Source organism: Ambystoma mexicanum, chromosome 11 (assembly GCF_040938575.1).
Source record: "Ambystoma mexicanum isolate Mex_15411 chromosome 11, UKY_AmexF1_1, whole genome shotgun sequence".
Lineage (NCBI taxonomy): Eukaryota > Metazoa > Chordata > Amphibia > Caudata > Ambystomatidae > Ambystoma > Ambystoma mexicanum.
Window position 1 is genome coordinate 16,810,137 of NC_090934.1, and position 13,139 is coordinate 16,823,275.

At 54.2% G+C, this 13,139-nt stretch overlaps 1 protein-coding gene across 1 annotated transcript in view; it reads left to right on the forward strand.

Moving 5' to 3' along the window:
• Positions 1-13,139, forward strand: part of NT5C1A (5'-nucleotidase, cytosolic IA) — a 314,845-nt gene that overhangs the window by 243,248 nt on the left and 58,458 nt on the right. The window contains exon 5 of the mRNA XM_069622407.1: positions 8,944-9,128. Coding sequence (XP_069478508.1) covers positions 8,944-9,128 — 185 coding nt within the window. The remainder of the gene's footprint in view (positions 1-8,943; positions 9,129-13,139) is intronic.

The window sequence follows — 13,139 nt, forward strand, 5'->3', positions numbered from 1 at the left end:
AGTGTCCAAGTGCGGTGCATGGAGGGTGCACAGGGGCCGAGAAAGCATGAAGTGTCCAAGTGCGGTGCATGGAGGGTGCACAGGGGCCGAGAAAGCATGAAGTGTACAAGTGCGGTGCATGGAGGGTGCACAGGGGCCGAGAAAGCATGAAGTGTCCAAGTGCGGTGCATGGAGGGTGCACAGGGGCCAAGAAAGCATGAAGTGTCCAAGTGCGGTGCATGGAGGGTGCACAGGGGCTGAGAAAGCATGAAGTGTACAAGTGCGGTGCATTGAGGGTGCACAGGGGCCGAGAAAGCATGAAGCGTACAAGAGCGGTGCATGGAGGGTGCACAGGGACCGAGAAAGCATGAAGCGTCCAAGTGCGGTGCATGGAGGGTGCACAGGGGACGAGAAAGCATGAAGTGTACAAGTGCGGTGCATGGAGGGTGCACAGGGGCCGAGAAAGCATGAAGTGTACAGTGTGGTGCATGGAGGGTGCACAGGGGCCGAGAAAGCATGAAGTGTACAAGTGCGGTGCATGGAGGGTGCACAGGGGCCGAGAAAGCATGAAGTGTACAAGAGCAGTGCATGGAGGGTGCACGGGGGCCGAGAAAGCATGAAGTGTCCAAGTGCAGTGCATGGAGGGTGCACGGGGGCCGAGAAAGCATGAAGTGTCCAAGTGCAGTGCATGGAGGGTGCACAGGGGCCGAGAAAGCATGAAGTGTACAAGAGCAGTGCATGGAGGGTGCACGGGGGCCGAGAAAGCATGAAGTGTCCAAGTGCAGTGCATGGAGGGTGCACGGGGGCCGAGAAAGCATGAAGTGTCAAAGTGCAGTGCATGGAGGGTGCACGGGGGCCGAGAAAGCATGAAGCATACAAGAGCAGTGCATGGAGAGTGCACAGGGGCCGAGAAAACATGAAGTGTCCAAGTGCAGTGCATGGAGGATGCACAGGGGCCGAGAAAGCATGAAGTGTCCAAGTGCGGGCTGCAAGCAGTGCTGGAAATACAAATAAATGTATGTGGGGAGGGTCTCATATTGCACAGGGATAGAGAGCCTTTATTTTTAAGAAGTGGAGGACCCTTGGGTCACTGGCAGATTCAGCGTCACACAGGGGCATTGACTGGACTGGGGGAGTCCATCTTCAAAATGGAGAATGCTGGTTTGAGGTTCTTGGCTGAATCCCTGCCTCACTGTACTCACTGCTGGACTGGGCCTGTCACTGCCTCACTGGGGGCACTGCCGGGACTGGGTGTATCCGTGCCTCACTGGAGGCCCTGCCGGGATTGAGTGTGTCACTGCCTCACTCGGGGCCCTGCTGGCTTCGGGCCTATCACTGCCTCACTGGAGGCACTGCTGGGATAGGGTGAATCCCTGCCTCATTGGAGGCCCTGCTGGGACTGGGTGTATTCCTACCTCACTGGAGGCACTTCTTGGATTGGGGGTATCCCTGCCTCACTGGAAGCACTGCCAGGACTGGGTGTATCCCAGCCTCACTGGAGGCACTTCTTGGACTGGGTATATACCTACCTCACTGTAGGCCCTGCTGGGATTGGGTGTATACCTGCCTCACTGGAGGCCCTGCTGGGTTTGGGGGTATCCCAGCCTCACTGGAGGCACGTCTTGGACTGGGTGTATACCTACCTCACTCGAGGGTCTGCTGTGTTTGGAGGTATCCCAGCCTCACTGGAGGCCCTGCTGGGGTTGGGTGTATTCCTGCCTCACTGGAGGCTCTGTTGGGGGTTGGGTGTATCCCAGCCTCACTGGAGACACTTCTTGGATTAGGTGTATGTCTGCCTCACTGGAGGCTCTGCTGGGGCCGGGAATATCTCTGCCTCACTGGAGGCACTGCTGGGGTTGGGAGTATCCCTGTCTCACTGGAGGCCCTGCTGGAATTGGGAGTATCTCTGCCTCACTGGAGGCCCTGCTGGGGTTGGGTGCATACCTGCCTCACTGGAGGCCCTACTGGTATTGGGAGTATCTCTGCCTCACTGGAGGCCCTACTGGTATTGGGAGTATCTCTGCCTCACTGGAGGCACTGCTGGGGTCCTGCTGGGATTGGGTGCATACCTGCCTCACTGGAGGCACTGCTGGGATTGGGTGCATACCTGCCTCACTGGAGGCACTGCTGGGATTGGGTGCATACCTGCCTCACTGGAGGCACTGCTGGGATTGGGAGTATCTCTGCCTCACTGGAGGCACTGCTGGGGTCCTGCTGGGATTGGGAGTATCTCTGCCTCACTGGAGGCCCTACTGGGGTTGGGTGTATTCCTGCCTCACTGGAGGCACTGCTGGGGTCCTGCTGGGATTGGGAGTATCTCTGCCTCACTGGAGGCACTGCTGGGGTCCTGCTGGGATTGGGAGTATCTCTGCCTCACTGGAGGCCCTACTGGGGATGGGTGTATTCCTGCCTCACTGGAGGCACTGCTGGGGTCCTGCTGGGATTGGGAGTATCTCTGCCTCACTGGAGGCACTGCTGGGGTCCTGCTGGGATTGGGAGTATCTCTGCCTCACTGGAGGCCCTACTGGGGTTGGGTGTATTCCTGCCTCACTGGAGGCACTGCTGGGGTCCTGCTGGGATTGGGAGTATCTCTGCCTCACTGGAGGCACTGCTGGGGTCCTGCTGGGATTGGGAGTATCTCTGCCGCACTGGAGGCCCTACTGGGGTTGGGTGTATTCCTGCCTCACTGGAGGCACTGCTGGGGTCCTGCTGGGATTGGGAGTATCTCTGCCTCACTGGAGGCCCTACTGGGGTTGGGTGTATTCCTGCCTCACTGGAGGCACTGCTGGGGTCCTGCTGGGATTGGGAGTATCTCTGCCTCACTGGAGGCACTGCTGGGGTCCTGCTGGGATTTGGAGTATCTCTGCCTCACTGGAGGCCCTACTGGGGTTGGGTGTATTCCTGCCTCACTGGAGGCACTGCTGGGGTCCTGCTGGGATTGGGAGTATCTCTGCCTCACTGGAGGCACTGCTGGGATTGGGAGTATCTCTGCCTCACTGGAGGCCCTGCTGGGATTGGGAGTATCTCTGCCTCACTGGAGGCACTGCTGGGATTGGGAGTATCTCTGCCTCACTGGAGGCCCTGCTGGGGTTGGGTGCATACCTGCCTCACTGAAGGCCCTACTGGTATTGGGAGTATCTCTGCCTCACTGGAGGCCCTACTGGTATTGGGAGTATCTCTGCCTCACTGGAGGCCCTACTGGTATTGGGAGTATCTCTGCCTCACTGGAGGCCCTGCTGGGGTTGGGTGCATACCTGCCTCACTGAAGGCCCTACTGGTATTGGGAGTATCTCTGCCTCACTGAAGGCCCTACTGGTATTGGGAGTATCTCTGCCTCACTGGAGGCACTGCTGGGTTGGGAGTATCTCTGCCTCACTGAAGGCCCTACTGGTATTGGGAGTATCTCTGCCTCACTGGAGGCACTGCTGGGTTGGGAGTATCTCTGCCTCACTGGAGGCACTGCTGGGGGTTGGGAGTATCTCTGCCTCACTGGAGGCACTGCTGGGGGTTGGGAGTATCTCTGCCTCACTGGAGGCACTGCTGGGGGTTGGGAGTATCTCTGCCTCACTGGAGGCACTGCTGGGTTGGGAGTATCTCTGCCTCACTGGAGGCACTGCTGGGGGTTGGGAGTATCTCTGCCTCACTGGAGGCACTGCTGGGGTTGGGTGCATACCTCCCTCACTGAAGGCCCTACTGGTATTGGGAGTATCTCTGCCTCACTGGAGGCCCTACTGGTATTGGGAGTATCTCTGCCTCACTGGAGGCCCTGCAGGGGGTTGGGAGTATCTCTGCCTCACTGGAGGCACTGCTGGGGGTTGGGAGTATCTCTGCCTCACTGGAGGCACTGCTGGGTTGGGAGTATCTCTGCCTCACTGGAGGCCCTGCTGGGGGTTGGGAGTATCTCTGCCTCACTGGAGGCCCTGCTGGGATTGGGAGTATCTCTGCCTCACTGGAGGCCCTGCTGGGGGTTGGGAGTATCTCTGCCTCACTGGAGGCACTGCTGGGTTGGGAGTATCTCTGCCTCACTGGAGGCCCTGCTGGGGGTTGGGAGTATCTCTGCCTCACTGGAGGCACTGCTGGGTTGGGAGTATCTCTGCCTCACTGGAGGCCCTGCTGGGGGTTGGGAGTATCTCTGCCTCACTGGAGGCCCTGCTGGGTTGGGTATATCAGTCAGTGGGGGTCCTGAAGCGGTGTGTGTGGGTGTGGGGAGGGGGGGAATGCGCAGATGAAATGTGTGAAATGGTTACAGATTGTGGCAGAACAGCGCCGCCATCGCCATCGTATTCTCGCGATAAACGAGAACATCGCCGCCATCATGCTGCAAACCAGAGATTCAAGAAACGCGCTCAAAGGATCTATGAAAAACTAGATTCAAAACCTAGTTAGCAGTAAAATAGAGCCGCTGGAAGCGGTACACAGCGCGCCATAAAACTGCGTGGAAAACACCATTGCAGCTTAGTTTAAAGGAACCCTTCTGTTCTTAAAAGCAAATAAAGAGATTACCATCACGAGCAGCAGAGGATGTTCCTAGATAAGATCACGAGCAGCAGAGGAGGTTCCTGCATAAGTAGGATAAGATCGGGAGCAGCAGAGGAGGTTCCTGCATAAGTAGGGTAAGATCAGGAGCAGCAGAGGAGGTTCCTGCATGAGTAGGATAAGATCAGGAGCAGCAGAGGAGGTTCCTGCATGAGTAGGATAAGATCAGGAGCCGCAGAGGAGGTTCCTGCATAAGTAGGATAAGATCAGGAGCAGCAGAGGAGTTTCCTGCATAAGTAGGATAAGATCACGAGCAGCAGTGGAAGTTCCTGCATAAGTAGGATAAGATCACGAGCAGCAGCGGAGGTTCCTGCATGAGTAGGATAAGATCAGGAGCCGCAGAGGAGGTTCCTGCATGAGTAGGATAAGATCAGGAGCCGCAGAGGAGGTTCCTGCATAAGTAGGATAAGATCAGGAGCAGCAGAGGAGGTTCCTGCATAAGTAGGATAAGATCACGAGCAGCAGAGGAGGTTCCTGCATAAGTAGGATAAGACCACGAGCAGCAGAGAAAGTTCCTGCATAAGTAGAATAAGATCACGAGCAGCAGCGGCGGTTCCTGCATAAGTAGGATAGGTTCACGAGCAGCAGTGGAGGTTCCTGCATGAGTAGGATAAGATCACGAACAGCAGCGGAGGTTCCTGCATAAGTAGGATAAGATCACGAGCCGCAGATGAGGTTCCTGCATGAGTAGGATAAGATCACGAGCAGCAGTGGAGGTTCCTGCATAAGTAGGATAAGATCACGAGCAGCAGAGGAGGATCCTGCATAAGTAGGATAAGTTCACGAGCCGCAGAGGAGGTTCCTCTATAAGTAGGATAAGATCACGAGCTGCAAAGGAGGTTCCTGCATAAGTAGGATATGATCACGAGCAGCAGCGGAGGTTCCTGCATAAGTAGGATAAGATCACGAGCAGCAGCGGAGGTTCCTGCATAAGTAGGATAAGTTCACGAGAAGCAGCGGAGGTTCCTGCATAAGTAGGATAAGATCACGAGCCGCAGATGAGGTTCCTGCATGAGTAGGATAAGATCACGAGCAGCAGCGGAGGTTCCTGCATAAGTAGGATAAGATCACGAGCCGCAGATGAGGTTCCTGCATGAGTAGGATAAGATCACAAGCAGTAGCGGAGGTTCCTGCATAAGTAGGATAAGATCACGAGCAGCAGCAGAGGTTCCTGCATAAGTAGGATAAGTTCACGAGCAGCAGAGGAGGTTCCTGCATAAGTAGGATAAGTTCACGAGCCGCAGAGGAGGTTCCTCTATAAGTAGGATAAGATCACGAGCTGCAGAGGAGGTTCCTGCATAAGTAGGATAAGTTCACGAGAAGCAGCGGAGGTTCCTGCATAAGTAGGATAAGTTCACGAGCAGCAGAGGAGGTTCCTGCATAAGTAGGATAAGATCACAACCAGCAGAGGAGGTTCCTGCATAAGTAGGTAAGATCACGAGCAGCAGATGAGGTTCCTGCATAAGTAGGATAAGATCATGAGCAGCAGAGGAGGTTCCTGCATAAGTAGGATACGTTCAAGAGCAGCAGAGGAGGTTCCTGCATAAGTAGAATAAGATCACGAGCAGCAGAGGAGGTTCCTGCATGAGTAGGATAAGATCACAAGCAGCAGAGGAGATTCCTGCATAAGTAGGATAAGATCACGAGCAGCAGAGGAGGTTCCTGCATGAGTAGGATAAGTTCACGAGCAGCAGAGGAGGTTCCTGCATAAGTAGGATAAGTTCACGAGCAGCAGAGGAGGTTCCTGCATGAGTAGGATAAGATCACGAGCAACAGAAGAGGTTCCTGCATAAGTAGGATAAGATCACGAGCCGCAGAGGAGGTTCCTGCATGAGTAGGATAAGTTCACGAGCAGCAGAGGAGGTTCCTGCATAAGTAGGATAAGATCACGAGCCGCAGAGGAGGTTCCTGCATGAGTATGATAAGTTCACGAGCAGCAGAGGAGGTTCCTGCATGAGTAGGATAAGATCACGAGCAGCAGAGGAGGTTCCTGCATGAGTAGGATAAGTTCACGAGCAGCAGAGGAGGTTCCTGCATAAGTAGAATAAGATTGCGAGCAGCAGAGGAGGTTCCTGCATAAGTAGGATAAGATCACGAGCAGCAGAAGAGGTTCCTGCATGAGTAGGATAAGATCACGAGCAGCAGAGGAGGTTCCTGCATAAGTAGGATAAGATCACGAGCAGAAGAGGAGGTTCCTGCATAAGTAGGAGAAGAGGAGGTTCCTGCATAAGTAGGATAAGTAGGATAAGATCACGAGCAGAAGAGGAGGTTCCTGCATAAGTAGGATACTAAGTAAAATAAGATCATGAGCAGCAGAGGAGGTTCCTGCATAAGTAGGATAAGATCACGAGCAGCAGAGAAGGTTCCTGCATAAGTAGGATAAGATCATGAGCAGCAGAGGAGGTTCCTGCATGAGTAGGATAAGATCACGAGCAGCAGAGAAGGTTCCTGCATAAGTAGGATAAGATCACGAGCAGAAGACGAGGTTCCTGCATAAGTAGGATAAGTAGAATAAGACCACGAGCAGCAGAGGAGGTTCCTGCATAAGTAGGATAAGTATAAGTTCACGAGCAGCAGAGAAGTGTCCTGCGTAAGTAGGATAAGATCACGAGCAGAAGAGGAGGTTCCTGCATAAGTAGGATAATACGTAGAATAAGATCACGAGCAGCAGAGGAGGTTCCTGCATAAGTAGGATAAGTAGGATAAGATCACGAGCAGAAGAGGAGGTTCCTGCATAAGTAGGATAATAAGTAGAATAAGATCACGAGCAGCAGAGGAGGTTCCTGCATAAGTAGGATAAGATCACGAGCAGCAGAGGTGGTTCCTGCATAAGTAGAATAAGATCAGGAGCAGCAGAGGAGATCCCTGCATGAGTAGGATAAGATCACGAGCAGCAGTGGAGGTTCATGCATAAGTAGAATAAGATCACGAGCAGCAAGGGAGGTTCCTGCATGTGTAGGATAAGATCACGAGCTGCAGAGGAGGTTCCTGCATAAGTAGGATAAGATCGGGAGCAGCAGAGGAGGTTCCTGCATAAGTAGGGTAAGATCAGGAGCAGCAGAGGAGGTTCCTGCATGAGTAGGATAAGATCAGGAGCAGCAGAGGAGGTTCCTGCATGAGTAGGATAAGATCAGGAGCCGCAGAGGAGGTTCCTGCATAAGTAGGATAAGATCAGGAGCAGCAGAGGAGTTTCCTGCATAAGTAGGATAAGATCACGAGCAGCAGTGGAAGTTCCTGCATAAGTAGGATAAGATCACGAGCAGCAGCGGAGGTTCCTGCATGAGTAGGATAAGATCAGGAGCCGCAGAGGAGGTTCCTGCATGAGTAGGATAAGATCAGGAGCCGCAGAGGAGGTTCCTGCATAAGTAGGATAAGATCAGGAGCAGCAGAGGAGGTTCCTGTATGAGTAGGATAAGATCAGGAGCCGCAGAGGAGGTTCCTGCATAAGTAGGATAAGATCAGGAGCAGCAGAGGAGTTTCCTGCATAAGTAGGATAAGATCACGAGCAGCAGCGGAAGTTCCTGCATAAGTAGGATAAGATCACGAGCAGCAGAGGAGGATCCTGCATAAGTAGGATAAGATCAGGAGCAGCAGAGGAGCTTCCTGCATTAGACTGAATCCACATTGGCTTCAGCCATTGGCCTCTCGGGAAGAGATGAGTAACTCGTCTTGGCTCCTAGTGGCACAAAAAGGGCAAACGGTGCGGAGTTCCTGCCACACTTGGCAGTGAAATGAGCAGGTGGCAGGACTCCTAAGCCTAGGGCTCCAGGCCCCAGTGGCCGCCATCTTCCCTGTGGGGCACGCGCCACGTGCCAGCACCTTGACATGATCCTTGATACTACATGTATGCGTGATGCCAAGATCAGTGGGGTCTTCAAGCCCAGTGTCGACTGGCGGGGTGCTCACATGCCCACACCAGGGCAATGGCTTTCCTCCCGATCTATGCCAGCGCCTCTGAGTACAGCACTGGTTGGCCCAGGGTGGTGGCACACTCTGGCAGAGGCAAGTGCCAGGTGGGCACAGCGGTGGCGGCTGCATCGCATCATTGTGTCTTGCGGCATCCACGTGTCCTGCTATTAATGAAGGCTGCAGACACTGCGTGGTTTGATTGTATAAGCTATGCAGTGACACACTGCTGACTTCCAATGTCTGCATTCTGGCAACAGTCGTTGCCATTTCTTCACCTGGTTCACCTGGCGCATTTCCTGGCACTGATGAGGGGCCGGGGCGGTCAGAAATGCATTGGGCAACAGCGTCTGCCCACCCGAGTCTGTAGGCGCTAAAGCCACACTGAAACCGCTTGAAATGTTTGATGATCTGAGTGGGTGTCTCTCTCTGATGAGTGCTGTGTAGTGTTCCCTGCAGGGGGTCATCTCACACATGGCGCGAAGCATGAGCCTTTCTTTCTTCTCCCCCCGCCCTCCGCAGGCATCGCCGCTGCCACCATCTTCAGCCCCAGCAAGGACGTGGCCGTCTTTGAGGACCAGCTGCGGGTGGCCTTCGACGGCGACGCCGTCCTCTTCTCGGACGAGTCTGAAAAGATTGTCAAGGAGCACGGCCTGGACATGTTCTTCGAACACGAGAAGGCGTACGAGAACAAGCCCCTGGCCCAGGTACCTGCGCAGCACGGGCCAGCGCCCTGCCACTCGCTGTCACTCACCCTGCATGTGTCACTCACTGTCACTCAGTGTCACCTACTGTGCTGTGGCTCTGTCACTCAGTGTCACTCACTGTCACTCACCCTGCATGTGTCACTCACTGTCACTCACTGTCACTCACTGTCATCTACTGTGCCTGTGACTCTGTCACTCAGTGTCACTCACTGCCACTCACCCTGCATGTGTCACTCACTGTCACTCACCCTGCATGTGTCACTCACTGTCACTCACTGTCACTCGCCCTGCATGTGTCACTCACTGTCACCTACTGTGCCTGTGACTCTGTCACTCACTGTCACTCACCCTGCATGTGTCACTCACTGTCACCTACTGTGCCTGTGGCTCTGTCACTCACTGTCACCTACTGTGCCTGTGGCTCTGTCACTCAGTGTCGCTCACTCTGCATGTGTCACTCACTGTGCCTGTGTTGCTGTCACTCACTGTCACTCACTCTGCATGTGTCACTCGCTGTCACTCACTGTCACCTGCTGTGCCTGTGGCTCTGTCACTCAGAGCCACTCACTGTCACTCACCCTGCATGTGTCACTCACTGTCACCTACTCTGCCTGTGGATCTGTCACTCAGTGTCACTCACTCTGCATGTGTCACTCACTGTGCCTGTGTTGCTGTCACTCACTGTCACTCACTGTCACTCACTCTGCATGTGTCACCCACTGTCACTCAGTGTCACCTACCGTGCCCGTGGCTCTGTCACTCAGTGTCACTCACTCTGCATGTGTCACTCACTGTGCCTGTGTTGCTGTCACTCACTGTCACTCACTGTCACTCACTCTGCATGTGTCACTCACTGTCACTCACTGTCACTCACTGTCACCTGCTGTGCCTGTGGCTCTGTCACTCAGTGTCACTCACTGTCAATCACCCTTATTGTGTCACTCACTGTCACCTACTGTGCCTGTGGCTCTGTCACTCCCTGTCACCCACTGTGCCTGTGGCTCTGTCACTCAGTGTCACACACTGTCACTCACCCTGCATGTGTCACTTGCTGTCACTCAGTGTCACACACTGTAACTCACCCTGCATGTGTCACTCACTGTCACTCACTGTCACTCACTGTCACCTACTGTGCCTGTGGCTCTGTCACTCAGTGTCACTAAGCGTCACTCACTATTCATGTGTCACTCACTGTGCCTGTGTTGCTGTAACTCACTGTCACTCACTCTGCATGTGTCACTCACCGTGCCTGAGGCTCTGTCACTCACTTTCACTCAATGTGCCTGTAGCTCTGTTACTCAGTGTCACTCATATGGCTCTGTCACTCACTGTCACTCAGTGTCACTCACTCTGCATGTGTCACTCAGTGTCACTCAGTGTCACCTAGTGTGCCTGTGGCTCTGTCACTCAGTGTCACTCACTCTGCATGTGTCACTCGCTGTCACTCAGTGTCACTCTGCACGTGTCACTCAGTGTCACTCACTCTGCATGTGTCACTCAGTGTCACCTACTGTGCCTGTGGCTCTGTCACTCAGTGTCACTCATATGGCTCTGTCACTCAGTGTCACTCAGCATCACTCACTCTTCATGTGTCACTCACTGTGCCTGTGTTGCTGTCACTCAGTGTCACTCACTCTGCATGTGTCACTCACTGTCCCTGTGTAGCTGTCAATCACTGGCACTCAGTGTCACTTACTGTGCCTGTGGTGCAAATACTCACTATCACTGCATCTGCGACTCTGTCACTCACTATGACTGTGGTTCTGTCACTCACTCTTGATCACTATCACACCTTCAGCCTGTGGCACAGTCACACATTGTCACTTGCTATGCACATGCTCTGTCACTCACTGTCACTTAGAGTGCCTGTGGCTCTGTCACTCAGTGTCACTCACTGTGCCTCTGACACTGTCACTCACTGCCTCTGTGGTTCTGTCACTCACTATGCTTGTGGCACTTTCACTCACTATGCCTGTGGTTCGGCCCCTCACTGTCGCTCAATGGGCCTGTGGCTCTGTCACTCACTGCATATGTGACTCTGCCACTCACTAAACCTGAGGCTCTGTCACTCACTGTCAGCACTATGCCTGTGGTCCTGTCACTCACTGGCGCTCACTGTCACTCCCTGAGACTACGGCTCAGTCACACACTGTTGATCACTATGTCACTCACTGTGCCAGCGGACCTGCACTCCCTGGGATCCTGGGCTCTAGAGGAACCACAGGTGGCACCTCCCAGTGCCCCCCTGAAGGTGCAGGAACGGGTCAGCAGGGGCATGACACCTCCTGCGGAGGTGAGTGAGGGTATGGACCCCTCTTTGCACATCTATTCCCAATTAACACCTGTGAGGAGCTGCTCGCATCTCTTGACTCCAACTCTCCAGCTGTTCTCATTCTACTTGATCTATCTGTCATCCAGTCCTGGTGCACTTCCAATGATCTCTGCCTCAACGCCAGCAGGACTGAGATCCTTCCTATTGGGACCCCTGCTCCCTCTTTCTGCCCCCACTCTGGCCATCTTCTTTGGACTCTCCCTCCTCTCTCATCTGAAGCCAGCAACCTTGGAGTCCTCTTCGACTCCTCTCTTTCCTTCCTCCCTTCCTCCCTCACACTCAGGATCTTGCCAAGAAAGCCCCCATTCAACTCCACCTCCTCAAAGGAACTCTTCCTTTCCTCACTTCCCCCAGAAGCTCAATGTCTCTAGAGCTCTGATTCTCTCTAGGCTGGACTACTGCAATAGCCACTTCCTTAATCTACCCTCTTCTTCTCTACGACCTCTCCAGCTAATCCAGAATAGGGCTGCAAGACCTATCCTTGGCCTCGAGCCCAGGGACTGCATTTCTCCAGCCCTAACAACTCTCCAATGGCTCCTGGTTGCTGCAAGGGTCAAGTTCAAATCCCTCTGCATCATCCATAAAGCCGTCTGCGGCCAGGCACCACACCATCTACAACTTGCTCTCACTAAATACTCTCCCTCTAGATCTCTATGCTCCTCCGGCACCAACGCTCTGCATGTCAGTCGCTTCTCTAAACAGCGAGCTGGTGGCGGATCTCTTTCCACAGCAGTCTCCCTCTTACGGAACAGACGCCCCCTTCCTCTTGAGCCGGATCACCTTAAATTTCAAAAGCTCCTCAAGACTTTCCTTTTCACCTCCCCCTTCTCTTCCTACCTCCTCTGCTGAAACCCACAGTTGCTGAGAATGGTGACCAGGGCCCTTACGTGTCCTCTTGGACCTTGGTCTCCCACACCCAACCGCCTTCAGCATCTACCCGCTCTCAGCACTTGCCATGGCACCCACTTGCCTATGCCTCCACAGGCCTGCACTTATTCTCAGCTGACCACTCACCTAGGCACTCACACCTGCTCACTCCCTAGCACTTCCCCCCTAGGCACACCGAGCACTTATGCCCTCACCCCCTCTCTCGCTGCACTTGCACGTTCTGAATGCTCACATGGCCAAGTAGGTCCGCCTCGCTCTCATTGTTATATTTGATTTTCATTCCCATGTTCCCTCAAAATGCACAATAAATAAATAAATAAATATAAAAATGGACCTTCAACATTTCTGACCCCATATTTCAATTGTTGTGATTCCCCACTACCCCTCCCCCGTGCCCGCCCGCCTCACACACTGCCACCTCCCATGCCCAAAAGAAGGTGGGTGCACAGACAGGGCCAACACTGTCACTCCGCTCACATGTTTCAATGGCTGCGATTCCCCACTACCCCTCCCCCGTGCCCGCCCGCCTCACACACTGCCACCTCCCATGCCCAAAAGAAGGTGGGTGCACAGACAGGGCCAACACTGTCACTCCGCTCACATGTTTCAATGGCTGCGATTCCCCACTACCCCTCCCCCGTGCCCACCCGCCTCACACACTGCCACCTCCTATGCCCAAAAGAAGGTGGGTGCACAGACAGGGCCAACACTGTCACTCCGCTCACATGTTTCAATGGCTGCGATTCCCCACTACCCCTCCCCGTGCCCGCCCGCCTCACAAACTGCCCCCT